Genomic DNA, 27,999 nt, shown 5'->3' with positions numbered 1-27,999 from the left:
TTAGACTTGCTGTAAACATGCTTTCTGATATAAGAGCCTTCTGATTGCTCCTTTCACCTCTGTGTTTCTCATGCTATAGATCATGGGGTTTAACATTGGAGTAATAATTCCATATAACATGGAGATGAGTCTATCTCTTGCTGGGAAGTGTTGACTGGAAAAGGGACGCACATAGGTAAATATTGTCGTGCCACCGAATAAACAGACCACCAGAAGGTGGGAAGCACATGTGGAAAAGGCTTTGCGCTTCCCTTCTGCTGACTGGATCTTTAGGATGGTAGATATGATGTAGAAATAAGAGATAAAGATGACCAGGAAGGCACTGCTCCCCAGGATACCTGCTTCCACCAAAATAAGCATTTCTGCCACATAGGTGGATGAGCATGAGAGAGCGACCACTGGTGGGATGTCACAGTAGTACTGGTTAACTTGGTTGGACTTGCAGAAAGAAAGGTGGAATGTGGACACTGTATGAAGGAGGGAATTGAGAAACCCTGCTACCCAAGTCCCAGCAGTCAGCTGAACACATCGAACCTTGGTAATGATGAGGGTGTAACGAAGAGGGAAACAGATGGCCACATACCTGTCATAAGCCATGACAGAGAGAAGGAAGACTTCAGTTCCCACAAGGGCCACCAGAAAATAAAGCTGCAAAGCACACCCAATGTAGGAAATGCTGTGCTTCTCAGTCAAGAGGTTCTCCAGCATCTTGGGGACAGTAACTGATGGGCAGGATATGTCTAAGAGCGACAGATTTGCCAAAAAGTAATACATGGGTGTGTGCAGTTTTTTCTCAGTTCCAATGGCCAAGAGAATAACTCCATTTCCCACCAAGGTGACCTGATAGATGATGGTAAAGACCACAAAGAGAGGGTAGCGCACCTCGGGGCGATCAGAAAGCCCTATGAGGATAAAATGAGTCACTGTGGTTTGATTGCAGATGCCCATCTCTTCAATTCACATCAGTCTTTCTGGAAGTAATGTAACAAACAAAGATGAATTAGAGCAAAAAGTCAAAGAGGCAAACAATGAGAAATTCTTGCAGAACACATGGTGTGAAGTTGATCATGAATTATGTAAAATAATATCTTATTAGAGATTTTCATTATTATAAATACTGTTAAGTATATCTCCTGTATTCATAATTCTTCAAAGATTTATCTCAGTGGATCCTTGTCAAGAGGAATCCCTCTAAGAAAGTAAGAATACTTTTAAAAATTTGCCTTCAGTAATACCATTGTAGATTCTTCAGGAATGCTTGAGATTTCACAATTCAGTAACACTAAAGTTCTGTTTCTCACATCTCCTTGGGCATTTACCTTATTTTTCCTTGTATTATCTCAATGTGTATAATTTTATACACTATCTCAATACAAACTGTTTGAGGGTAGAAGCTATATATTATTCCTTGGTATGTAAAATTTAATATCTGCTACCAACCTCAAATATATCATATAAAAATGTTTATATAAATTATTGGTGAATAAAGGAATAAATGTTTTACTTGTATTGTATGAGAATTTTTATCTAAATGGTTCTTGAATAAAAGAATGAGTGAGGCTTTACCTGCTCTGACAAAATGTTTCTATTAGTAAGAAATAAATATGGAAACACTTTTGTAACTTCAAAGTTGTAGTTGTTTAAATACAAGCAACTATGTATTTTCCAGAAAGAGTATACATTATATGATTAAGTTAGCCTATAAAATATAAATATGACTTGGTTGATAGTGTCTGTCACCCAAAAAGAAACAAATGCATTCATTAATATTCAATTTCTTTTCCTTTTAAAGTTTAAATAGTTGACTATGTGTCTGAGTATTTAAAGAATTATGAAGTTGCAAAAGTTAAATATGCTTGAACATACTGCTAATACCAAGTCTCCTGCATTGCAGGCAGATTCTTCACCATCTGAGCCACAGGGAAGCCCACTGGTGATACCAATTCTTATTTAATTTTCTAATTTCATTTCTATGTATCTTAATAATCCACATATTCATCCAGTTTATGATATTTACAAAAATTATTTTAATTGAAAATCTACAAATCAATATCTCTGTGGATTTTGTCACTTTGCAAACTTTTAAAATATCATATGCATATATTATAGAAACATGTGATTACAAAATAAAATAAAAAGTCATTTTTGGTGGCCCCCTCTTTCACATTTATTGTACCAACCGGAAGCTGTTAATTTATTTCTGAAATAAAATATATTAATATAAATAGCACTATTGATTTATTTATATGCATTAAATGAAATTTATTTCAGCCACCTTTTCCCCATGCAATGTTTAAATAAAAATCTTTGAGACACTTTGGGAGATATTTTTACTCTTTCTACAAGCAGCACCAGAACTACACCATGCTTGGGAAAAAAAAAAAAACTTTTATCAATAATTCTCAAATCATGACATTTAGAAAATAAGATTACTGTGATAATCACAAAGTATCTATAATTTTCAATCTATAGAAGACATTTAATGAATGAGTTAAAATGTCAAAACAAAAACATCTAATGTGTCACTTCTCAAATTCTCAAATTTTCAATAGCCTGTTGTGCTGTTCAATTTCAGTCTACAGCTAATATTTTAAAAATAATAGTCACTTCAATAAACTTTTGAAGGAACTTTATGAGAAAATATTTTGAGATAGTAAATATTAATGTCTATACTAAGTACTCATTTTTCTTTAATTTAACAAATTTCACTAATTTGTTTCATTTTTTGCAAGGATTGTGAAAAATAAGTCAAAATCATCCTGACAAGCACATAAGATAGTTCTACATAAGGATACACAATCAACACACATCTTTTAAAACATAATGAAGTGCAGTGAAGTGAAGTCACTCAGTCGTGTCCGACTCTTTGCGACCCCAGGGACTATAGCCCTCCAGGCTCTGCCGTCCATGGGATTTTCCAGGCAAGAGTACTTGAGTGGGTTGTCATTTCCTTTTCCACTAAAACATAATAGATTTTTGCTAAACTTTGCACTTTATTATTTAAGTACGTTAAGTCAAGCTTAGGGTCTTGGCATATAGAATGCAGAATTTGTTCATTTGGGAAGGGAACTTTTGCTCATTTTAACAATACACTCCTTTTAAATCAAACATATTTAAAGTTTAGGTGTTTGATATCTAAATAGAAAAATAAGTGAGTTTTTAAATTTAAGTAATATATTGCTGAGGATAAAGTTCTGTAACATTTTGTATTAATCTAGGAGATTGGTTTAATACAAAGAAAGAAATCCTCATGAAGTGTGATCTGCCACCTGGTTTGTGAAGTTAATTGGTGTAAATATAAGTATATGAGTACATGAAGAGAATACAGGTTGAAATTACATTTTTGTCATAAGCAGCCAAACATAGTGAGAACAGGAACTAAGATGTATGTCATAAGATTAGTCTTCTTTGGAAATTTCCTAGAAAAAAAACTTTATTATTATTTGTATATGGCTTACCCTTTTGCATATGGTGAAATCAACTGTATCATATATGAAGCTCTTTTCTTTAGCAAATAATCACTCCAAGGTTCAACTACACAGAGAAAAAAATTAGTTAATTATTCAGGAATAATCACTGAAAAATACTAGCTCTTAAGAAAATTCAAAATTTATAAATTATTTAGCACATCAATTACAAAGAAAAATAATATATTTGTTAAAGCTATATTGCTAAATAATAAGTTCTATAGACTTCATTTTTAACTCTTGAAGTAATAGCCAAAATAATAAAGAAAAAATATTCTTGTTACATATAATATCTCCACCGGCTTTGTGACATCTTTGTTCCTTATGGTTTCATGGACCCAGTTCTAGAGAATGTTCTTTCAGGTAAATGGGTCAGAAACACTGATTAGATACAGCAGCATTTCACATACAGAGGGGTTTGGATGCACACTTACGTGGGTATGCACAACTTTTATGACTTAATTTAAAGTATTTATAGAGGCATTCATTCTATTATATTTGAAATTTTACTCAATCTTACTCATATGGTATTTAGTTTTAACTAATTTCTTAAATGTATACATTTTCTCAACATCCAATTATTAATCTTAGCTTAAAATGTCTAGAATTTAATGTACAAATTTCAAGCCTTTTCAGTTTCAGAGGGCTCATTACAAATCCAAACATTCACTAAAAAGAAAGTAAAATGAACTAGCTGAAAAAAAGCTCAGTAAATATAAGCAAGCTATTCACTCCTACATAGGTGCATATTGCAATTTCCTTTATAGTTTATATTATGCCCACTTTTTCCTTAGGGAGAAAAAACAATAATAAGGACAATAGAGAGCATATACTTCTCTTCTTCATAATCTAAATTACTACCAACCTAACAATGGACACCTGGAGGAAACAAACAAAACCTTGGAGACCAAGGAGAAATGAGTAGTGACCCCACAAGAGACTGAGCCAGACTTGCTTGTGACTGTTTGGGAGTCTCTGGCAGAGGCGTGGGTTGATAGTGGCAAGGGTGATAGTGGTCGGGGCACTGACACTAGTGGTCCTGGGAGGTGTGGCATGCTGCCATAAGTCCTTTTGAATGAGGTTGCCATTACTCCTACTATAGTTTGCCCTTAGGCCAAATTATAGGGAGGGAACACAGTCCCACCCATCAGCAGATAGCTGGCTTAAAGATTTACTGGGCACCATTTACTTGCCCACCAGAGCAAGAACCAGTTTTCCCGAATCAGTCCTTCTCATCAGGTAGCTTGCACAAGCCTCTTATCCTCATCCATTAGAGGGCAGACAGAATGAAAACCACAAGCACAGAAAACTAATCAAATTGATTACATGGATCACAGCATTGTATAAGCCAATGAAATTATGGCCCATGCCATGTATGTCCACCCATATGAAGATGGAGAGTATTGTCAAAACCTGATCCCCTGGAGAAGGATATGGCAAACTACATCAGCATTCTTGCCTTGAGAACTCCATGAACAGTATGAAAAGGTAAAAAGATATGACACTGAAAGATGAACTCCACAGGTCAGGAGGTGCCCAATATACTACTGGAAAAGAACAGAGAAATAGCTCCTGAAGGAATGAACAAGCTGAGCCAAAGCAGAAACGACTTCCAGTTCTGGAGGAGTCTGGTGGTGAAAGTAAGATATGATGCTGTAAAAAACAATATTGCATAGGAACCTTGAATGTTAGGTCCATGAATCAAGGGAAGTTGGCAATGTTCAGATAGGAGACTGCAAGAGTGAACACTGACATTTTAGGAATCAATAAACTAAAATGGATGGCAATGAACTAATTTAATTCAGATGGCCATTATATCTACTACTGTGGGCAAAAATACCTTAGAAGAAATGGAGTAACCCTCATAATCAACAAGAGTCCGTAATGCAGTACTTGGGTTAAATCTCAAAAAAGACAGAATGATTTCAGCTCATTTCCAAGGCAAATCATTAAATATCACAGCAATCCAAGTCTATGCCCCAACCACTAAAGTTGAAGAAGTTGAAGTTGAATGGTTCTATTAGAACCTATAAGACCTCTAGAACTAAACCCCCAAAAGATGTCCTTTACATTATAAGGGACTGGAAGGCAAGAGCAGAAAATCAAGAGATACCTTGAGTAACAGGCAAGTATGGTCTTGGAGTACAAAAAGAAGCAGGGCAAATGCTAACAGAGGTTTGCCAAGAGAACATAAAGGTCATTGCAAACACCCTCTTCCAATAACACAAGAGTTGACTCTACACATGGTCATAACCAGATGGTCAAAATCAAATCAGATTGATTACACTCTTTGCAGCCAGAGATGGAGAAGCTCTATACAGTCAGCAAAGAAAACACTGGGAGCTGACTGTGGCTCAGATCATGAACTCATTATTGCAAAATTCAGACTTAAATTGAAGAAACTAGGGGAAACCACTAGACCATTCAGTTAAGCTCAGTTCACTCAGTCATGTCTGACTCTTTGCGACCCCATATTGCTGAAGCCTGGCTTGGAGAATTTTGAGCATTACTTTACTAGCATGTGAGATGAGTGCAATTGTGTGGTAGTTTGGACATTCTTTGGCATTACCTTTCTTTGAGATTGGAATGAAAACTGACCTTTTCTACTCCTGTGGCCACTGCTTGAGTTTTCCAAAATGCTGGCATATTTAGTGCAGCACTTTCACAGAATCATCTTTTAGGATTTGAAGTAGCTTAACTGGAATTCCCTCACCTCCACTAGCTTTGTTTATAGTGATGCTTCCTAAGACCCACTTGACTTCACATTCCAGGATGTCTGGCTCTAGGTGAGTGATCACATCATCATGATTATCTGGGTCATGAAGATCTTTTTTGTAAGTTCTTCTGTGTATTCTTGCCATCTCTTCTTAATATCTTCTGCTTTTGTTAGGTCCATTTCATTTCTGTCCTTTATTAAGCCCATCTTTGAATGAAATATTCCCTTGGTATCTTTAATTTTATCAAAGAGATCTCTAGTCTTTCCCATTCTATTGTTTTCCTCTGTTTCTTCGCATTGATCACTGAGAAACACTTTCTTATCTCTCCTTGCTATTCTTTGGAACTCTGCATTCAAAAGGGTATATCTTTCCTTTTCTCCTTTGCTTTTTGCTTTTCCTCTTTTCACAGCTATTTGTAAGACCTCCTCAGACAGCCATTTTGCTTTTCTGCATTTCTTTTTCTTGGGGATGGTCTTGCTCCCTGTCTCCTGTACAATGTCATGAATCTCCATCCATAGTTCATCACTCTGTCTATCAGATATAGTTCCTTAAATCTATTTCTCACTTTCACTGTATAATTGTTAGGGATTTGATTTAGGTCATAGCTGAATGGTCTAATGGTTTTCCCCACTTTCTTCAATTTAAGTCTGAATTTGGCAATAAGGAGTTCATGATCTGAGCCACAGTAAGCGCCCGGTCTTGCTTTTGCTGACTGTATAGAGCTTCTCCTTCTTTGGTTGCAAAGAATATAATCAATCTTATTTTGGTGTTGACCATCTTGTGATGTCCATGTGTAGAGTCTTCTCTTGTATTGTTGGAAGAAGGTGTTTGCTATGACCAGTGCGGACTCTGGTGGACTGTTGCAGGGTTGGGGGTACTTAGTGTAGCAGTACATGCATGGGATCTTTTGAGGGAGGTCACCTTTATCTTCATTACCTCCACATTAGTTTGGTCCCAGGTAAGTAGCAGGGAGGGAACACAGCTCCACCCATCAACAGAAAATGGATTAAAGATTTACTGAGTATGGCTGTGCCCATCAGAACAAGACCCAGTTTCCCCCCTCAGTCAGTCTATCCCATCAGGAAGCTTCCATAAGCCTTTTATCCTCCTCCATCAGGGCAGACAGTCTGAAAACCACAATCACAGGAAACTAACCAATCTAAATCACATGGACCACAGCCTTGCCTAACTCAATGAAACTACGAGCCATGCCATGTAGGGCCACCCAAGACAGACAGGTCATGGTGGATAGTTCTGACAAAATGTGATCCACTGGAGAAGGAATGGCAAACCATCTCAGTATTTCTGCCTTGAGAACTCCGTGAATGGTATGAAAAGGCAAAAAGATAGAACACTGAAAGATGAACTCCCCAGGTCAGTAGGTGCCCAATATGCTACTGGAGATTAGTGGAGAAACAACTCCAGAAAGAATGAAGACCCTTCAGGTATGACCTAAATCAAATCTCTTATGATTATACAGTGGAAGTGGAAAATAGATTCAAGAGATTAGATCTGGTAGAGTTCCTGAAAAACTATGGAGGAGGTTCATAATATTGTATAGGATACAGTGATCAAAACCATCCCCAAGAAAAGAAATGCAATAAGGCAAAATGGTTGAGAAAAGAAGAGAAGTGAAAGGCAAAGGAGAAAAGGAAAGATAAACCCACCTGAATGCAGAATTCCAGAGAATAGCAAGGAGAGATTAGAAAGCCTTCTTAAGTGAACAATGTGAAGAAATAGAGGAAAACAATAGAATGGCAAAGACTAGAGATCTCTTGAAGAAAATTCAAGATTCCAAGGGAATATTTTATGCAAAGATGCAAACAATATAGGACAGAAACATTATGGCCCTAACAGAAGCAGAAGATATTAAGAAGAGGTAGCAAGAATACATAGAAGAACTGTACCAAAAAGTTCTTAATGACCTGAAAACCACAATGGTGTGATCACTCATCTAGAGCCAAACATGGTGGTGTGTGAAGTTAAGTGGGCCTTAGGAAGCATTACTACAAACAAAGCTAGTGGAGGTGATGGAATTCCAGCTGAGCTAAAAGACAGAATTTTAGCTCCTAAAAGAATTTGCTGTTAAAGTACCACACTCAATATGCCATCAAATTTGGAAAACACAGAGGTAGCCACAGGACACAGGCTACATGAAAAGGTCAGTTTTATAATCCCAATGAAAGGCAATGCCAAATAATGTTCAAACAATTGCACAGTTACACTTATTTCACATGCTAGCAAGATAATGCTCAAAATACTTCAAGTTAGGCTTCAAAATTATGAGAACTTACAGATGTACAAGCTGGATTTAGAAAAGACAGAGGAAGAAGAGATCAAATTGTCCATGTCCATTGGATCATGAAAATGTAAGAGAATTCCAGAAAAACATCTACTTCTATTTCATTGACTATGCTAAGGCCTTTGACTGTGTGGATCACAATAAAGTGTGGGAAATTCTTAGATGGGAATATTAGACCACTTTACCTTCCTTCTGAGAAACCTGTATGCAGGTCAAGAAACAACAGTTAGAATGAATCATGAAACAACAAACTAGTTCAAAATTGGGAAAAGAGTATGTCAAGGCTGTATATTGTCAATCTAGTTAAACTTATATGAAGAGTATATCATGCGAAATGCTGGGCTGGATGAGGCATAAGCTGAAATCAAGATTGTCAGGAGAAATATCAATAATCTCAGATATGCAGATGACACCCTCTAATGTAGAAAGTGCATAGGAACCAAAGAGCTTCTTGATGAAGGTGAAAGAGGAGAGTGAAAAAGCTGGTTTGAAACTCAACATTCAAAAAATGAAGACCATGGCATCCAGTCCCACGATTTCATGGCAAATAGATGGGGAAACAAAGGAAACAGTGACAGACTTTATTTTCTCAGGCCCCAAAATCACTGTGGATGGCAACTGCAGCCATAAAACTATAATATCCTTGCTCTTTGGAATGATAGCTATGACAAACCTAGACAGCATATTAAAAAGCATAGATATCATTTTGCTAACAAAGGTCCATATAATCAAAGTCATGGTTTTCCCAAGAGTCATGTATGGATGTGAGAATTGGACTATAAAGAAGGCTGAGTATTTCTGAATTGATGCCTTCAAACTGTGGTTCTGGAGAAGACTGTTGAGAGTCCCTTGGACTGCAAAGAAATGAAACCAGTCAATCCTAAAAGAAATCAACCCTGAATATTCATTGGAAGGACTGATGCTGAAGCTGAAGCTCCAATACTTTGGCCACCTGATGTGAAGCGTCAACTAATTGGAAAAGATCCTGATGCCTGAAAAGATTGAGAGCAGGAGGAAAAGGGGGCAGCAGAGGATGAGATGGTTGGATGGCATCACTGACTCAATGGATATGAGTTTGAGCAAACTCCAGGAGATAGTAAAGGACAGGGAAGCCTAGCAAGCTGCAGTCCTAATGGTAGGAATGTAAATTGGTACACCCACTATGGAGAACAGTATGGAGATTCCTTGTGTGGGTGTGTTCTCAGTAGCTCAGTCGTGTCCAACTCTTTCCTTAAACTCTAAAGTTAGAACTACCATATGATTCTTTTTTACTTTCTCTTCCATCATAAGTTATTACAAAATATTGAGTATAGTTCCCTGTGCTGTATAGTGAAATCTTGTTGGTTATCTATTTTGTATATGTGCTATGCTTAGACCCCCAGTCATGTCTGAATCTTTGCGACCCTGTGAACTGTAGCCCACCACACTCCTCTGTCCATGAGAACTCTCCAAGTAAGAATACTGGAGTGGGTTGCCATGCCCTCCTCCAGGGGATCTTCCCAACCCAGGGATCAAACCCAGGTCTCCCACATTGCAGGCAGATTCTTTATCATCTGAGCCACTAGGGAAGCCCTATTTATGCTTTGATTCCAAACACCTAATTTACCCTTCCCCCTCTTCTTTTGTAACCACAGGTTTGCTTCCTATGTCTGCGAGTCTATTTCTGTTTTTAAAATAAGTTCATTTGTATAATTTTTTATACATATCATATTATATTTCTCTTTGTCTGGTTTACTTCACTTAGTATGATAATCTCTAGGTCCAGCAGTGTTGTTGCAAATGATATTATTTCATCCTTCTTATGGCTGAGTAATAAGTAGTCCACTGTATATACATAAACTACATCTTCTTTACCAATTAATCTATTGATGAGCATGTGGGGTGCTTCTGTGTTGTGACTATTGTAAATAGTGCTGCTGGGAATATCGAGGTGCATATGTCTTTGAGAATTATTTTTTACTGTAGATATATGCCCAGAATTTCTGACTCATACGGTAGTTCAATTTTTTTATTTTTTATTTTTAAGGAACGTCCATACTGTTCTCCATAGTGATTGAACCAATTTACATTCCTACCAAGAGTGTAGGAGGGTTCTTTTTTCTCCACACTCTATGCAACATTTATCATTTGTATACTTTTGATGTTGGCCATTCTTATCACTATGAGGTGATACTTCATTGTAGTTTTGATCTGAGTTTCTCTAGTAATTAGTGGTTGAGCATTTCTTCATGTGCATTTGGCCATCTGTATGTCTTTTTGGAGAACTGTCTTTTTAGACTTTCGACCATTTTTGCTTGGTGTGTTTTCATATATATATGTGAAATAACTGCATGAGCTATTTGTATCTTTTGGAGATTAATTTATTGAGAGTCTCATCATTTGCAAACTTTTTCTCTCCCTCTATAGGACATTTTGTTGTTGTTGTTTGCTTATGGCTTCCTTTGCTGTGCAAAAGCTTTCAAGTTCAGTTACATCTTATTTGTTTACTGTTATTCTTATTTCTATTATTCCAGGAGTTGAAGCCATAAAAATATTGCCAAGAATCAGATCTCAATTCAAGATGGTGGAGTAGAAGTGCATGCACTCATCTCTCCTGCAAGAGCTCCAAAATTTGAATTAGATGTTGAACAACCATCCACAGGAAAATGCTGGAACTCACTAAAAAAAAAAAAAAAAAATCATGTTCAAAGACGATGAATAAACTGCAATGAGAATGTAGGAGGGGCACAAACATGATAAAATCAAATCCCGTATACACTGGGTGAGCAATGCACAAACTGGAGAACAATAATACCAAAGAAGTTTTCCCACTGTTGTGAAGGTTCTGAGCCCCATATCAGGGTTCCCAGGCTGGGTATCTGGAAAAGAGACTAGGAATTCCCAGTGAATCTGACTTTGAAGGTCAGTGAGATTTGATTATAGGACTTCCACAGAACTGAGGGAAAGAGACTCCACTCTAGAAGAGCACAAACAAAATCTTGCATGAATCAGGACCCAAAAGAAAGGAGCAGTAACCCCACAGGAGACTAAACCAGACATACATGCTAGTGTTGGAGGGTCTCCTGTGGAGGTATGGATCAAGAATGGCCTGCCACAGGCATGGGGGCCCTGGTAGCAGCAGTCCTTGAAGGAGCCCCATGGTATAAATCCTCTTGGTGGCCACCACTAACCCCACCAAAGATCCCATAGACCCTGGAGCTGGGTAGCATAAGGTTAAGCAACTAACAGGGAGAAAGCTCAACCCCACCTATCAACAGACAATTGGATTAAAGTTTTACTGAGTGTGTCCCTTACCACTAGGGCCTAAGGAAGATCCAGTTTTTTCCACCACAAATCTCTTCCATCAGGAAGCTTGCACAAGCCCCTTAGCTTCATCCACCTGAGGGCAGACAGAAGTAAGAGAACCACAATCCCACAGCTGCTAGAATGAAAACCATTACACAGAAAGTTAGTCAAAACGAAAATGCAGAGGGTCATGTCCCAGATGAAGCGACAAAATAAACCCCCCAAAAAACAACTAAATGAAGTGGAGATAGGCAATTTTCCAGAAAAAGAATTTAGAATAATGAAAAAGGAGATAATCCAAGATCTCAAAAAAGGAATAGAGAAGACGCAGGAAATGCTTACCAAAGCTCTGGAAGAATGAAGGAACAAATAAATAGAGATGAACAATACACCAGAAGAAATCAATTTCAGAATAATTGACACAGAAGAATGGACAAGTGACCTGAAAGACAGAATGGTGAAAATTACTGCCACTAAATAGGATACAGGGAAAAAAGAATGAAAAAAAAAAATGCTGGTTTGGATGAAGCACAAGCTGGAATCAAGATTGCTGGGAGAAATATCAATAACCTCAGTTATGCAGATGACACTACCCTTATGGTAGAAAGCGAAGAGGAACTAAACAGCCTCTTGATGAAGGTGAAAGAGGAGAGTGAAAAAACTGGCTTAAAACTCAACATTCAAAAAACGAAGATCATGGCGTCTGATCCCATCACTTCATGGCAAATAGATGCGGAAATAGTGGGAACAGTGATAGACTTTATTTTCTTGGGCTCCAAAATCACTGCAGGTGGTGACTGCAGTACTCAAAAGATGCTTGCTCCAAGATCATAGCTTGGAGGAAAAGCTATGATCAACCTAGAAGGAAAAGAAAGAAAGAGAAATCACTCAATCATGTCCGACTCTTTGCGACCCCATGGACTGTAGCCTATCAAGCTCCTCCGTCCGTGGGATTTTCCAGGCAAGAGTATTGGAGTGGGTTGCCATTTCCTTCTCCAACAGCATATTAAAAAGCAGAGACATTACTTTGCCAACAAAGGTCTGTCTAGCCAAAGTTATGGTTTTTCCAGTAGTCATGTATGAATGTGAGAGTTGGGCCATAAAGAAGGCTGAGTGCAGAAGAACTGATGCTTTCAAACTGTGCTGTTGGAGAAGACTCTTGAGAGTGAGTCCCTTGGACTGCAAGGAGATCAAACCTGTCAATACTAAAGGAAATTAGTCCTGAATATTCACTGAAAGGACTGATGCTGAGGCTGAGGCTCCAGTACTTTGGCCGCTTGATGTGAAGAGCCAACTCACTGGAAAAGACCCTGATGTTGGGAAAGGCTGAAAGGAGGAGAAGGGGATGATAAAAGGACAAGATGGTTGAATGTCATCATTGACTCAATGAACATGAGTTTTAGCAAGCTCTGGGAGATGGTGAAGGACAGGGAAACCTGGCATGCTGCAATCTATGGGGTTGCAAAGAGTAGGACATGACTGAGTGACTAAACAACAAAAACGTATATCATATCATATGCAAATAGTGACGGTTTTACTTCTTTACCAATTGGTACTGTTTTTATTTATTTTTCTAATTGCCATGGCTAGAACTTCCAAAACTATGTTGAATAAAATTAAGAGTGGACCTCCTTGCTTTATTCCTGATCTGAGATGATATGCTTTCAGCCTTTCACCACTGAATATGAAGTTAGCTGTGAGGTGTTGTCATGTGCCTGCATGCATGTGAAGTCACTTCAGTTGTGTCTGACTCTGTGCGACCCTATGGACTATAGCCTGCCAGGCTCCTCTGCCTATGGGATTTCTCAAGGCAAGAATTCTGGGGTGAATTGCCATGCCTTCTTTCAGGGGATCTTCCAGAACCAGGGAATGAACCCACTTCTCCTATGTCTCCTGCATTGGCAGGCAGGTTCTTTCCTGCTAGTACCACCTGGGAAGCCTGTACACACTTTATTATGTTGAAGTATGTTCCCTCTGTGCTTCTCAGGTGGCGCAGTGGTAAAAGATCCACTTGCCAATGCAAGAAATGCAGGATACAATCCCTGGCTCAGGAAGATCCCTTGGAGTAGGAAATGGAAATCCACTCCAATATTCTTGTCTGGAAAATTCCATGGAAAACGAAGCCTGGCAGACTCCAGTCCATAGGATGCACAGAGTCAAGCATGGCTGAGCAGTTGATCGTGAGCATGTTCCCTCTACTCTCACTTTCTGGAGAATTTTTTATAATAAATGAATGTTGAATTTTACAAAAGCTTATTCTGCATCAGTTGAGATGATTTTTTTTTATTCTTCAGTGTGTTAACATTGTGTGTCACACTTACTGATTTGTGCATTTGATCATGGTGATCTTTTTATGAATTTGGTTTGCTAGTACGTTGAGTAGTTTTGCATATATATTCATTATGAGATTGGCCTGATTTTCTTTTTTGTGCTATCTTTATCTGATTTTGGCATCAGGGTGATGGTGGCCTCACAGTATGAAACTTGGGAATGCTGCTTCTGCAATTTTTCAGGAGAGTTTCAGAATGATAGGTGTTAACTCTTCTCTAAACTTTTATTAGAATTTACCTGTGAAACCATCTGGTCCTAGACTTGTTTGTTGAAAGTTTTAAAATCACAATTTAAGTTTCAGCACTTGTAATTTGTCAATTTATATTTTCTCTTTCTTACTGGTTTGGTCTTAGAAGCTTCTATCTTTCTAAGAATTTCTTGCTTTCTTTTAGGTTATCCATTTTATTGGCATGTGGCTGTTTGCAGTAGTCTCTTATGGTCTTTATATTTCTGCTGTGTCAGTTGTAACTTTTCTTTCTTCATTTTTAATTTTATTTGAGTCCTTTCCCATTTTTTCTTGATCAATTTGGCTGTAGGTTTTTCAACTTTGTTTACCTTTTCAAAGAATCAGCTTTTAGTTCTAGTGATCTTTTCAGTCTCTATTTCATTTATTCCTGCTCTGATCTTTATGATCTCTTTCCTTGTACTATCTTTGGATTTTGTTTGTTCTTCTTTTTCTATTTGCTTTAGGTGTAACATTTGATTGCTCATTTGGTATTTTTGTTGTACTGCTATCAACTTCCCTCTTAGAACACGTTTGATGCCTCCCAGAAGTTTTGGCTCATCATGTTTTCATTTTGTCTCTAGATATTTTTTGACTTCCTCTTTGACTATATTGGTAATCCATTGGTTGTTTAATAGCATATTGCTTAGCCTTTGTGGTTTTGTGGAGTTTTTTGGTTTCTTTTTTCTTTTTGCATTTTTTTTTTCTTATAGTTGATTTATAATCTCAATGGTTCTTTTGGTCAGAAAAGATGCTTAATACAATTTCAATTTTCTTAAATTTACTTTTAGAGAGGAGAGGGAATAAAAAAAGATATATCCATCCCTTACTTTTATTCAAGGACAAGAAACTGTGATATATGTTCAAGAGAAAAGATATGCCTTCATCAAAGTATTGCCAGCCATAAATTTAAACAGTCCAGTACTTCCAAGCAGGGGAGAGCAATGTCATCCAGTAACTTCATCCAGTTTCAATATTTTTAAAATTAATTTATTTTTTATGGAAGGATAATTGCTTTACAGAATTTTGTTGTTTTCTGTCAAACCTCAACATGAATTAGCCATAGGTATACACATAGCCCCTCCGTTTTGAACCTCCCTCCCATCTCCCTCCCCGCCCCACCCCTCTGGGTTGATACAGAGCCCCTGTTTGAGTTTCCTGAGCCATACAGCAGATTCCTGTTGGCTACCTATTTCACACATGGTAATGTAAGTTTCCGTGTTACTCTTTCCATACACCTCACCCTCTCCTCCCCTCTCCCCATGTCCACAAGTATATTCTCTATGTCTGTTTCTCCATTGTTGCCCTATAAATAAATTCTTCAGTACCATTTTTCTAGATTCTGTATATATGTGTTAGAATATGGTATTTATCTTTCTTTCTGACTCACTTCATTCTGTATAATAGGTTCTATGTTCATCCACCTCATTAGAACTGATTCAAATGCGTTTCTTCTTATGGCTGAGTAATATTCCATTGTGTATATGTACCACAACTTCTGTATCCATTCATCTGTTGATGGACATCTAGGTTGCTTCCATGTTCTAGCTATTGTAAACAGTGCTGCAATGAATGATGGGATACATGTGTCTCTTTCAATTTTGGTTTCCTCAGGATATAAGCCTAGGAGTGGGATTGCTGGGTCATATGGTGGTTTTATTCCTAGTTTTTTTAAGGAATCTCCATACCGTCCTCCATAGTGGCTCTATCAATTTACATTCCCACTGACAGTGCAAGAGTGTTCCCTTTTCTCCACACCTTCTCCAGCATTTATTGTTTGTAGACTTTTTGATGAGGGCCCTTCTGACTGGTATGAGATGATATCTCATTGTAGTTTTGATTTGCATTTCTCTAATAATGAGTGATGTTGAGCATCTTTTCATGTGTTTGTTAGCCATCCGTATGTCTTCTTTGGAGAAATGTCTCTTTAGGTCTTTCCCCCACTTTTGAATTGGGTTGTTTTTCTAGTACTGAGTTGTATGAGTTGCTTGTATATTTGGAAATTAATTCCTTGTCAGTTATTTAATTTGCTATTATTTTCTCCCATTCTGAGGGTTTTCTTTACACCTTGCTTATTGGTTTCAATATCTTGCGATTTTAAGATCTTGGGTACTATACAATTCATCCAAAATATTACAAAGGAATATAAAGACAAAGTCTAGGGTTTTGCTTGTACTTTAAGAACATTGTTTTCTTCACTTAATAAGAAGAAACTCAAATTACAATTTTTTGTTAAATGAGCATAGAAAATTCTGGAACTTTTTTCGCTTTTTAAAAAATTTTCAACAACTGTTTCCACTATTGGTTAAAGTCTGATTCACGGCAAATTGATGAGAGACCCATTGTTTTCAACAGGATAGAAATTGTTTCCAGATTTACTAACAGAGATATAACCCCAGTATCTTTAAACAATATTATGCTCAAGTAAGTGGCAAAATATAAAATAAATATTTGGTTATCTGATTGTAAAATGAACAACTTGTTGAATTCTCAATGTTTTATTCAATTTTAAATGAGTATCTTAACAAATCCTATGCATTCTGTTGCTATATGATGAAAACTTTGTTATTTCATACCACATGTAAACTTGGAGATATAGAATAAAATGAGGAGTAAGAAACAAAACAAGCCTCAAATTTATAATGGTTAAGTAATTTATTACTTCATTTCTTATTTCAGGTATGCATGAATTTTCTCACTTGTTCTAAAATTAAGTAACATATAGTTGACCCACCACAAATATTAACAGCCTTGTATGTTGTGGAAGATGTATATCAGGTCATTGCTGAATCTTAAAAAATGTAATTAATTCCAAACAATGTTATCTCAATGTGTTTTACTCTATTTCATGCGGCATAAATACAAATAATCAGGCTATATTTGGCATAATTTTGAAAATGACTAAGAAATCAATGACAATCCAGAGGCGGAAGTGATACATGTTTTTGAGTTATGTAAGACTATCTTATTAGTGATGCTATCACATAACTTAGTGATTAATAGAAAGACAGAATCCAGATAAGAGAAAACTAGAAGACACTTATGTGACAGAGTGAAAAGAGAATCAGAAATGCAGAGATTTTGTGACATACTAATTGTGATCACCAGACTGGAGACTAAATTTCAAAAGCTCTCAGGTTATCCAGGATAGGGAAAATTACTAAGAAAATTATACATGACTTCTGATTTTAAAGCAGTAGGAAATACTCCTACTCTACATGTGACAAGAAAAGGGAATGCACTGAAAATGATGTGCTATCTACAGTCAGAAACTATAGCTCTCTAGGCAAATGAAATAAAAGTACTGGAATTTAAGGCAAAGCAAAGTCTAGTTTCATGAATTTCAGTCTAAGTAGCAGAGTAAAATTTATAATAAAATACAAGGTAGCTAATAGATGTGCTTGTGTGTGTGTCTGTGTGTCTATGTAAATGACCATGTTGATGCTAAGATGAGAATAATACAGTGAGCTGAATTAAATATCTAAATCAGAGACAGAAAAAACTAAGTGCACTCCTAGAAGGCACAGGCAGAACTGAGAATGGAAAGGCTCATGGGAAAACACAGAGAAACAGAGAAATACAGAATAAGTGGAAGCTACAATTGAAGAGGAGGAAGAATGAAATGAAAACACTAAGGATAAATGTCATAAGTAGTCTATCAAATAAAATAAAGAAGCATAGGTACCATTTATACATAAATATAGATTCAAAAAAGATAAAAATATAATATATAGATATGAATATGGTAATAGATCTAAGTTAACTTAGACAGGTTCAGTTTATACCTGTTACATGAGTGTAATTGTTAACAGTTCCCTGCTTCCTTTCAGAAAATATCAACTTTTGGATGATAAAATTAACGTTTCTAGTTCATGAAGATAGTGACTTATAGACAGACATAACTAATGTTATACATATATATGTATAAAAATTTCTATATGTAGACAAGTTTGCATTCCATATACACTCACCTTAATTGAAAATTATTCTATGAATTATTTCTATGAAATCATCATAAATTGAGCTTTGAGTCATTTGCTTTGAATATTATACTTGCAGTGAATATACTCTATGACATAAGACCCTTCTGAGTGCTCCTTTCACTTCTGTATTTCTCAAGCTGTAGATCATGGGGTTTAACATTGGTGTAATAATTCCATATAACATGGAAATGAGTCTATCTCTTTCTGGGAAGTGTTGACTGGAATAGGGGCGTACATAGGTAAATACGGTCGTGCCACCAAATAAACAGACCACCAGAAGGTGGGAAGCACATGTGGAAAAGGCTTTATGCTTCCCCCCTGCAGACTGAATCTTTAGGATGGTAGATACAATGTAGAAGTATGAGACGAAAGTGACCAGAAAGGAGCTGATCCCCAAGATACCTCCTTCCACTAAAACAAGCATTTCTGCCACATAGGTGGATGAGCATGAGAGGACCAGCACTGGTGGGATGTCACAGTAGTACTGGTTAACTTGGTTGGACTTGCAGAAAGAAAGGTGGAATGTGAACACTGTATGAAGGAGGGAATTGAGAAATCCTGTTACCCAAGTCCCAGCAGTCAGCTGAACACATCGAACCTTGGTAATGATGAGAGTGTAACGAAGAGGGAAACAGATGGCCACATACCTGTCATAAGCCATGACAGAGAGAAGGAAGACTTCAGTTCCCACAAGGGCCACCAGAAAATAAAGTTGCAAAGCACACCCAATGTAGGAAATGCTGTGCTTCTCAGTCAAGAGGTTCTCCAGCATCTTGGGGACAGTAACTGATGGGCAGAATATGTCTAAGAGCGACAGATTTGCCAAAAAGTAATACATGGGTGTATGCAGTTTTTTCTCAGTTCCAATGGCCAAGAGAATGGCCCCATTTCCCCCCACAGTGACCTGATAGATGATGGTAAAGACCACAAAGAGAGGGTAGCGCACCTCGGGGCGATCAGAAAGCCCTATGAGGATAAAATGAGTCACTGTGGTTTGATTGTAGGCATCCATCTCCTCTGTCTACAATGGTCTTTCTGGAGGAAATGTAACAAACAAAAACAGATTAAAGCGAAAAGCCAAAGAGGTAAGCAATGAGAAATTCTTACATGATAGTTGGTGAGTAGTTGTGGGTAATATTAAAATTATATCTTATTTAGAGATTTTGATTATTATGTGTGTGCATTCAGGCGAGCCCAACTCTTTGAGATGCTATGGACTGTAGCCCCTCAGGCTCCTCTATCCATGGGGTTCTCCAGGCAAGAATACTGGAATGAGTTGCCACGCCCTCCTCCACGGGATCTTCCAGATCCAGGGATCAAACCCACATCTCTCATGGCTCCTGTATTGCAGGTGGATTCTTTACCCCTGAGCCACTGGGGATGTCCTTTGATTATTATAACTACTACTAAAAAATCTGTTTTCATAATTCTTGAAGATTCATTCTCTGTTCATTTTCAAAAGGAAGCCCTCTGAGAAAATGTAAAAAAAAAATTCAAAATTTGCCTTCCTTTAAACCACTGTGGACCTGTTTGGGATTTCACAGTTCAGTGAAGCTAGACGTGCTTCCCACACCTCCTTGCGCATTTACCTTATTTTGCCTATATTATCTTAATGTGTACAATTTTATGCACAATCTCAGTATAAACTACCTTGCAGTTAGAAGCAGTGTATTAATGCTTGGTATATACATTTTAATAAATGCTAGAAACTTGAAAACATATTGTATATGAACATTCATCCAAATAACTGTTGAGGAAAGGAATGAACAAAGGCCTCCTGCATTGTGGGCATATTTTTTACCATCTGAGCCATCAGGGAAGCCCAAAGGAATGAATGTCATTTAATTTCCTCTGACAAAGTGTTTCTATAAGTAAAAAATAAATATGGAGATGTTTTCATAACTTCAGAATCATAATAAATATCAACATTAACATGTATTCTCCACAGACAGTATAGTGAAAGTGAGTCACTCAGTCGTGTCCGACTCTTTGCGATCCCATAGACTATACAGTCCATGGAATTCTCTAGGCCAAAATACTGGAATGGGTAGCCTTTCCCTTCTGCAGGGGATCTTCCCAACCCAAGGATAGAACCCAGGTCTCCCGCATTGCAGGTGGATTCTTTACCAGCTGAGCCACAAGGGAAGCCCACAGAAAGTATACTTCAATAAAATTAAATTTGCCTACATAATATAAAGTAAACCTGGTCTGATAGTGTCTGAGTTTCCCAGGTAGCACTAGTGGTAAAGAACTCGCCTCTCAATGTCAAAGACATAAGAGACATGAGTTTGATCCCTGGGTGGGGAACATCTGCTGGAGGAGGGCATGACAACCCACTCCAGAATTCTTGCCTGGAGAATCCCCTTGAACAGAGGAGCCTGGAGGGTTAGAGTCCATAGAGAGTAGGACACTACTGAAGCAACGAAGCATGCATGCAGGCTGAGAGTGTCTGAATGTGAGCCTAACACAAAACAAATGTATTCATTAATATTTTTTCTTCTTAAAATTTAAATAAATCACTATGTGTACATGAATATTTAAAGAAATATGGGGTTCCAGAATTATATATGCTTCAACATACTGGCAATACTAATTATTCTTTAATTTTCTAATTTTAATTGCATGGATATTAATAGTCCACATAATCAGTGTTTATGATATTTACAAAAAATGATTTTAGTTGAAGATCTACAAATCAATACCTCTGGATTTTTTTGTCACTTTTTTTTTGTCACTTTGAAATTAACTTTTTTTATATCATATGTGTAACAGAAAAACTTGATTAGAAAATAAAATGCAAAAGTCATTTTCAGTGGTTCCCCCTTTCTCAACATTTGTTTTGCCTACTGGACATTCTTAATGATTTACTTACTGAGATAATATATATTAGTCGAAATGATATAATTTATGCACAATGATTTATTTATACATGTGAAATGAAATTACTTTCTGCCATGTTTTTTTTTTCCCATGTAATATTTAAATAAGAATCTTTGAGAAACTTTGGAAGATGTTTTTTCTCTTTCTACAAGGAGCACCAGATCTGTACCATGCTTGAGAGAAAAAAAAAAAAGAGAGAGACTCTCAATAATTCTCAAATCATGAAATTTAGGAAAGAAAATTCTGATAATAACTACAGTGTCTGGATACTGTTAGTCAATCAATAGATGTTTAATAAGTAAGAAAAGTATCAAAACAACAGCGTCTACCATGTCAGTTCTCAAATCTCAAATTTTCAATATTTTACTGCACTGTTCAATTTCAGTCTACACCTTAATAAGGCTAAGAGTTTTAAAACAGTATTCAATTTATGAAACTTTTGAAGATACTTTATAAGAAAATTAGTATCTTGAGATATTAACTTCTATGCTAAGTACTCATTTTTCTTTATACCCACACTTACTAATTTGACTAATTTTTTTAGTGAGGATTATGAAAAATAAGTCAAAAACATCCTGACAGACACATAAGGTAGTTCTACATCAGGATACATAATCAACATGCATCTTTTAAAATATAAGATTTTTCCTAAATTTTGTACTTTATCACTTTAAGTCAAGTTTAGGTTCTTGGCACATAGAATGCAGAATTTGTTAATGAGGGGAAGAAACTTTTACTCATGTGAACAATACATATCTTAAATCAAACATAGTTAAAGCTTACGTATTTCTCATCTGATTAGAAAATAATCTTTTTAATAATACATTGCTAAGGAAGAGGTTCTATAACATTTCTTATTAACCCAAGAGATTGGTAGCAGTATATTAAAAAATCAAAAAAATTCTTAGAAAATAAAATCTCACTTGCTTTGTGAAGTTAATTGGTATAAATATAAGCATATGAGTTTTTTTGAAGAGTCCAGGTTAAAATCAGTTTTTTATCATAAACAGCCAAATAATGAGAACTGGAAGTAGAAATGAGTGGCTTAAAACTAGCCTTTTTTTGGAAATTGCCCAGAAATCAACCTTTCTTATTGTATTTGCATATGGTGTAATCAAGTGTATAAACTTTTTTCTTTAGCAGTTATTTGATGATTCCACTAAATAGAGAAAAAGAAAATTAGTTAATTAAGCAGGAATAATCACTTAAAACTATTACATCTTAAGATAATTGAAAATTTATAATTATAATTAAGTTATATATCAATATCAAAGAAAAATTACATTTAAACAGGATTTTTTATTAAAGATAAATTGCTAGAGAAGTTCTATAACCATTTTTAACTCATGAAGTGACAGCTAATAAACTTAAGAAATTTTAAAAATATATCCTTTACCAAGTTTTATCTGCTTTGTGACACCTTTGTTGCCTGTAGGGCTCATGGACCTAGGTTTCTAGAGAACATACATTCATGTCTACAGATCAGAAACATTGATTAGATAGAGCAGCATTTCCCATAGAGAGGTTTTGGATACACACTTGTGTGGGAATGCACAACTTTCAGGACTGAAATTAAACAACTTAAAACCTTTATAAAAATACTCATTTTAAAATATTTGAAATTTATCACTTTATCTTACCCATCTAGCATTTAGTTTTAACTAATTTTTAACACGTGTATATATTCTCACCATATTAACATTTTTACAAACATTCTATTTTTTATCTTAGTTTTAAAAAGTCTAGAATTTAACATACAACTTTCTAGCCTTTTCAGCAAACTCATTACACATATGAACATTCACTAAGAAGAAAGTAAAATGATCTAACATGCCCCCCACCTTCCCCCCACCCACCACCAAAGCTCAGTTAATTAAAGTAAACTACTCAGGTCTATGGACTTCCCTAGTAGCTCAGAGGGTAAAGAATCTGTCTACAATGCAGGAGACCCAGGTTTGATCCCTGGATTGGGAAGATCTCCTGGAAAAGAGAATGGCAACCTACTCTAGTACTCTTGCCTGGAAAATTCCACAGACAGAGGAGTCTGGCAGGCTACAGTCCACTGGGTTGCAGAGTCAGACACTAGTGAGTGACTAACACTTTTACCCACCTCTATATAACATGCATTCTGCAATTTATTCTATGGTTTATATTGTGCCTTCTTCTTCCTTAGGGAGGATAAAACAATAATAAGGACTATGGAGAATACATACTTTTCTTCATGATCTCATCTATTACCTACCTAAAAATGGACACCTGTTAATAATAATGGACATTTATTAATAGTAACAGGCACTTAATGTATAATTAGCCAATTTAATCTAAGTTGAAAAAGAAGTTACAATACATAAGAGTGAAAATTTTGTTTCTTATAATTGTCTAGAATACAATTAAATAAAATATTTTCCAGGAATTAAACTGCCAGATAAAAGTGAGGAAGTTAGTGTTACTGAATTTTTTCTGTAATCAGAGTAATCATTTCAGCAAAATATGATTATATAATCTACTTGCTATAATTTGCATTTTTGAGATAGATAAAAATTTTATAATACATGTATGTATTAAACATATTTTTATGGTGCTAAGACTACCCAGCTGAAAAGCTGTTTATTATAACCATTTGGCTTGAGGCTCAACATTCAGAAAACTAAGATCATGGCATCTGGTCCCATGCCTTCATGGCAAATAGATGGGGAAACAACGGAAACAGTGTCAGACTTTATTTTGGGGGGCTCCAAAATCACTGCAGATGGTGACTGCAGCCATGAAATTAAAAGACGCTTGCTCCTTGGAAGAAAAGCTATGACCAACCTAGACAGCATATTAAAAAGCAGAGACATTACTCTGCCAACAAAGGTCCATCTTAGTCAAAGCTATGGTTTTTCCAGTAGTCATGTATGGATGTGAGAGTTGGACTACAAAAAGCTGAGTGCTGAAGAATTCATGTGTTTGAACTGTGGCGCTGGAGAAGACTCTTGAGAGTCCCTTGGATTGCATGGAGATCCAACCAATCCATCCCAAAGGAATTCAGTCCTGAATATTCATTGGAAGGACTGATAATGAAGCTGAAACTCCAATACTTTGGCCACCTGACTGAATCCTTGGAGAAGACCCTGATGCTGGGATAGATTGAAAGCAGGAGGAGAAGGGGACAACGGAGGATGAGATGGTTGGCATCACCAACTCAATGGATGTGAATTTGGGTACACTCCAGGAGTTGGCAATGGACAGGGAGGCCTAGCATGCTGCAGTCCATGGGATCGCAGAGTTGGACACGACTGAGTGGCTGAACTGAACTGAACTGAGACTCAAATTGCATGGAATTTCAAACTTATTTCAACCTATAACTGCAAACTCAATTTTCTAGAATAATGGTTTTAATTTTAAAAATTCAGATATATACATTTCAAAAAATATATGTGCATATTATATGTTTTGGGGGCTTCTCTGGTGACTCAAATGGTAAAGAATCTACCTGCAATGCTGGAGACCTGGGTTAGATCCTTGGGTGGGGAAGATTCTCTGGAGAAGGGAATGACTATCCACTCCAGTATTCCCTGGAGAATTCCATGGACTGAAGGGCTACAGTTCATGGGGTCACAAATAGTTGGACACAACTGAGCAACTCATACTTTCATTCTCCATATGTGTTTAGTGAATACAGGTGAAGGGTACACAGTGTTCATCATACAATTTCAATTTTTGTATAACTTTGTAACTTTTCAAAACAAAATGTTGGGGAAAAATCAAACACAAACATAAAACAGGACACAGGGAAAACTCAGTTTTGCCATCTAACCTGATGTTCACATGCCTACACAACCATTCTGTTATTATGAAATAGCAACTACTTTTAGCTCTATGCTATTTTCTTTTGGAGATAGACTTTTCCCATTTACTCAGAGTAATTTGGTTACATGGACTTTTCTGTTTGCTTTTTCCTTTTTTTCTTTAGTTTGTTTACTGACTATTTGGAAGGTCTGTAATCTTTTTAGACCTTCGCATGGTTTCTGTTGTACTTTACAAAATAAATTTTAACCTAAATTTATTTATATGTTACCCTCATCTTTCAGACCTTTGGATAACAGAGATGGATACCCTGTTAAGAAATAACATGGAAAAGCCTGTTCAGTCAGTCAGTTGAGTCACTCAGTTGTGTTCAACTCTTTGCGACCCCCATGGACTGCGGCACGCCAGGTTTCCCCGTCCATCACCAACTCCGGGAGCCTGCTCAAACTCATGTCCATGGAGTTGGTGATGAACCATCTCATCCTCTCTTCCCTTCTCCTCCTGTCTTCAATCTTTCCCAGCATCAGGGTCTTCTCTAATGGGTCAGCTCTTCACATCAAGCGGCCAAAGCACTGGAGCCTCAGCCTCAGCATCAGTCCTTCCAATGAATATTCAGGACTGATTTCCTTTAGGATTGACTGCTTTGATCTCCTTGCAGTCCAAGGGACTCTCAAGAGTCTTCTCCAACACCACAGTTCAAAAGCATTAATTCTTTGGCGCTCAGCTTTTTTTATGGTCCCACTGTCACTTCCATACATGGCTGCTGCTGCTAAGTTACTTCAGTCGTGCCGACTCTCTGCGACCCCAGAGACACCAGCCCACCAGGCTCCCCTGGCCCTTGAATTCTACAGGCAAGAACACTGGAGTAGGTTGCCATTTCCTTCTCCAATGCATGAAAATGAAAAGTGAACGTGAAGTCGCTCAGTCGTGTCCGACTCTTAGCGACCCCATGGACTGTAGCCTACCAAGCTCCTCCGTCCTAGGGATTTTCCAGGCAAGAGTTCTGGAGCGGGTTGCCATTGCCTTCTCCGCATCCATACAGGACTACTGGAAAAACCATAGCTTTGACTAGATGGACCTCTGCCGGCAAAGTAATGTCTCTACTTTTCAATAGACTGGTCATAGCTTTTCTTCCGAGGAGCAGGTGTCTTTTAATTTCAAGGCTGCAGTGATTTTGGAGGCCAAGAAAATAAAGTCTGTCACTGTTTCCATCCCCCCCCCCCATTTATTTGCCATCAAGTGATTCCTAAATTAAGAGATCTGTCAACAGTATCCGGGGCCCAAACCTCCCCACTTCCAGTTGGGGGAGGGTCCCGCTGGGCCCACGGGGCGGCTGGCAAGTGAGACCGCGCGTGCGCTGTGTGCGGGCAGCGAACCCCGTGGTGAGCTCGGGACGGGGACGTCGGGTCCTTGCTCCCCAGTCCCGCGGCGGTTAGAAGCCCCTAGAGCCTACCCTCGCCAAGGAGCCGCAGCCGCTGCTGGTGTGCGGGCACGGGCTGGGCCGCCTCGCTGGAGAACTTATCCCTAGGACGTGACTCTTGAGTCGGACTAGATGAAGACAGATCTGCCAAGGACTGACGGATGATTTGCGTGGACTGGGCCCCTCGGCGGCACGCGTTGGGGCCGCAGGTAAGACGCCCCGGCGGCGGAGCCGGGTCGCGGGAAGCTCCGCGGTGGCGGGGTCCGGCCGGCCTATCAGGCGTTGGCGAAGCGCCCTCGTGTGTGTGGCGGTGGGACCCCGCGCTCCTTTTCCTGGTGGTCCGGCCGTGTCTCTGTCTTTCTGTTCCCTGGACAGCGCCTGTGCCCCTGAGCCACGGCCCTGGCGGTGAGTGCTTGCCGCCCCTCCCTGTCGCAGCTGGCCCTTGCCCTGTCCCTCACGGGTGACCGCCGGCGCCCCCTTCCGCTGTCTGGGACCGAACCGGCCACACCTCACCTGGATGTCGTCCCCCGGCCTCCGTCGCCTGTGGCGCCCCCGGGCGGAGGGCCCTCGGTTCAAGAGCGGGGAACGCTGGGACGCCGGGTTGCGCGTGAGGGGCGTGGGGGCGCAGGTACGCGCCCTGAGAGCGTTCTCCCGCCCCGGCTGCGACTTTGGATGTTGGCGGTGGTGGTCGAGAGACCCGCAAGGGCTCCCCTGGTGGCCGGGGAGGCCAGTCGGCGTTCTGGGTGCCGCGCGACCGCCCCTGTGCTGGAGGCCTCTGGCGGTGAGACCCCGTGGCGTGCCCGGGCGGCCGACTCGCAATGGCGACTCGTTTTGAACGTCCTAGGGCCCCTCGCGATGGCGCGCGGCAGCCCCACCCAACAGCCGCTTCTACGCCGCCGCCACGTCTTCGCGACGCCGGCCTACCTGGCTGCACCACGTGGGTCCCTTTCTCCGTCAGTCGGTCCGCCGACCCGCAGGGCCGCGCCGGGTACGGTTCGCTTCGCGAGCCGCCGCGGCCCCGCTCCGTTGCCCGACGCCGAAGCCTGTCCGCCGACGTCATTTAGTGCTGGGCGAGGTGGAGCGCCATGCCCCGCAGCGCCCTTCTCCGGCCGCTCCCGAGCGCGGGTTGGGTCCCCGCCAGCCGTCGTGGACCGGCCGCGTGCACGCGCCGACCGCCCCCGTGTGGGAGAAAGCGGGAGCGCATCGGCAGGTCCCGACGCAACAGGCGGGTGTCCCCCGATCCGCTCCCGGGCCGCCGGGGCAGGGTGCCTGCCACGGGGGACGCCCCCTCGTTCCTCCACGCCGCCGCTGTGATGCTCTGCGCCTCGAGTGGACCGGGCGTGGGTAGGTGCGCCCTCCTCGGTGAGGCTGGTCAGTCGGCCCCCAGTGATCGCCTCCCCCTTCCTCTCTTCGTGGGTTGCTGCCGCCCTGCCGCCCGCCACCCGCGCCCATCTCCCTGTGCTCGCTTGGCCAGCTTCCCTGGTGGCTCAGATGGTTAAAAAGTCCGCCTGCAATGCTTGAGACCCAGGTTGGATCCCTGGGTCTGGAAGATCCTCTGGAGAAGGGAATGGCAACCCACTCCAGTATTCTTGCCTGCAGAAT

The 27,999-nt window shown here is 39.1% G+C and overlaps 2 protein-coding genes across 2 annotated transcripts; both read right to left on the bottom strand.

The window, feature by feature from the left end:
- LOC122700947 (olfactory receptor 5V1-like) lies at positions 1-27,408 on the bottom strand. Its single transcript, XM_043913970.1, has 3 exons — positions 27,322-27,408; positions 3,459-3,534; positions 1-971 (listed from the first exon to the last, which is right to left on the bottom strand). The coding sequence occupies exon 3, from the start codon at positions 946-948 to the stop codon at positions 1-3; it is 948 nt and encodes a 315-aa protein (XP_043769905.1). The 5' UTR covers positions 949-971; positions 3,459-3,534; positions 27,322-27,408.
- LOC122700948 (olfactory receptor 5V1-like) lies at positions 18,373-19,464 on the bottom strand. The gene has a single exon (XM_043913971.1). It carries the CDS (start codon positions 19,318-19,320, stop codon positions 18,373-18,375), a length of 948 nt encoding a protein of 315 aa, XP_043769906.1. The 5' UTR covers positions 19,321-19,464.
- Positions 27,409-27,999: the final 591 nt, after the last annotated feature.

This window comes from Cervus elaphus, chromosome 9 (genome assembly GCF_910594005.1).
Source record: "Cervus elaphus chromosome 9, mCerEla1.1, whole genome shotgun sequence".
NCBI classification, from domain to species: Eukaryota; Metazoa; Chordata; class Mammalia; order Artiodactyla; family Cervidae; genus Cervus; species Cervus elaphus.
This window is presented reverse-complemented; position numbering and strand designations above follow the sequence as displayed.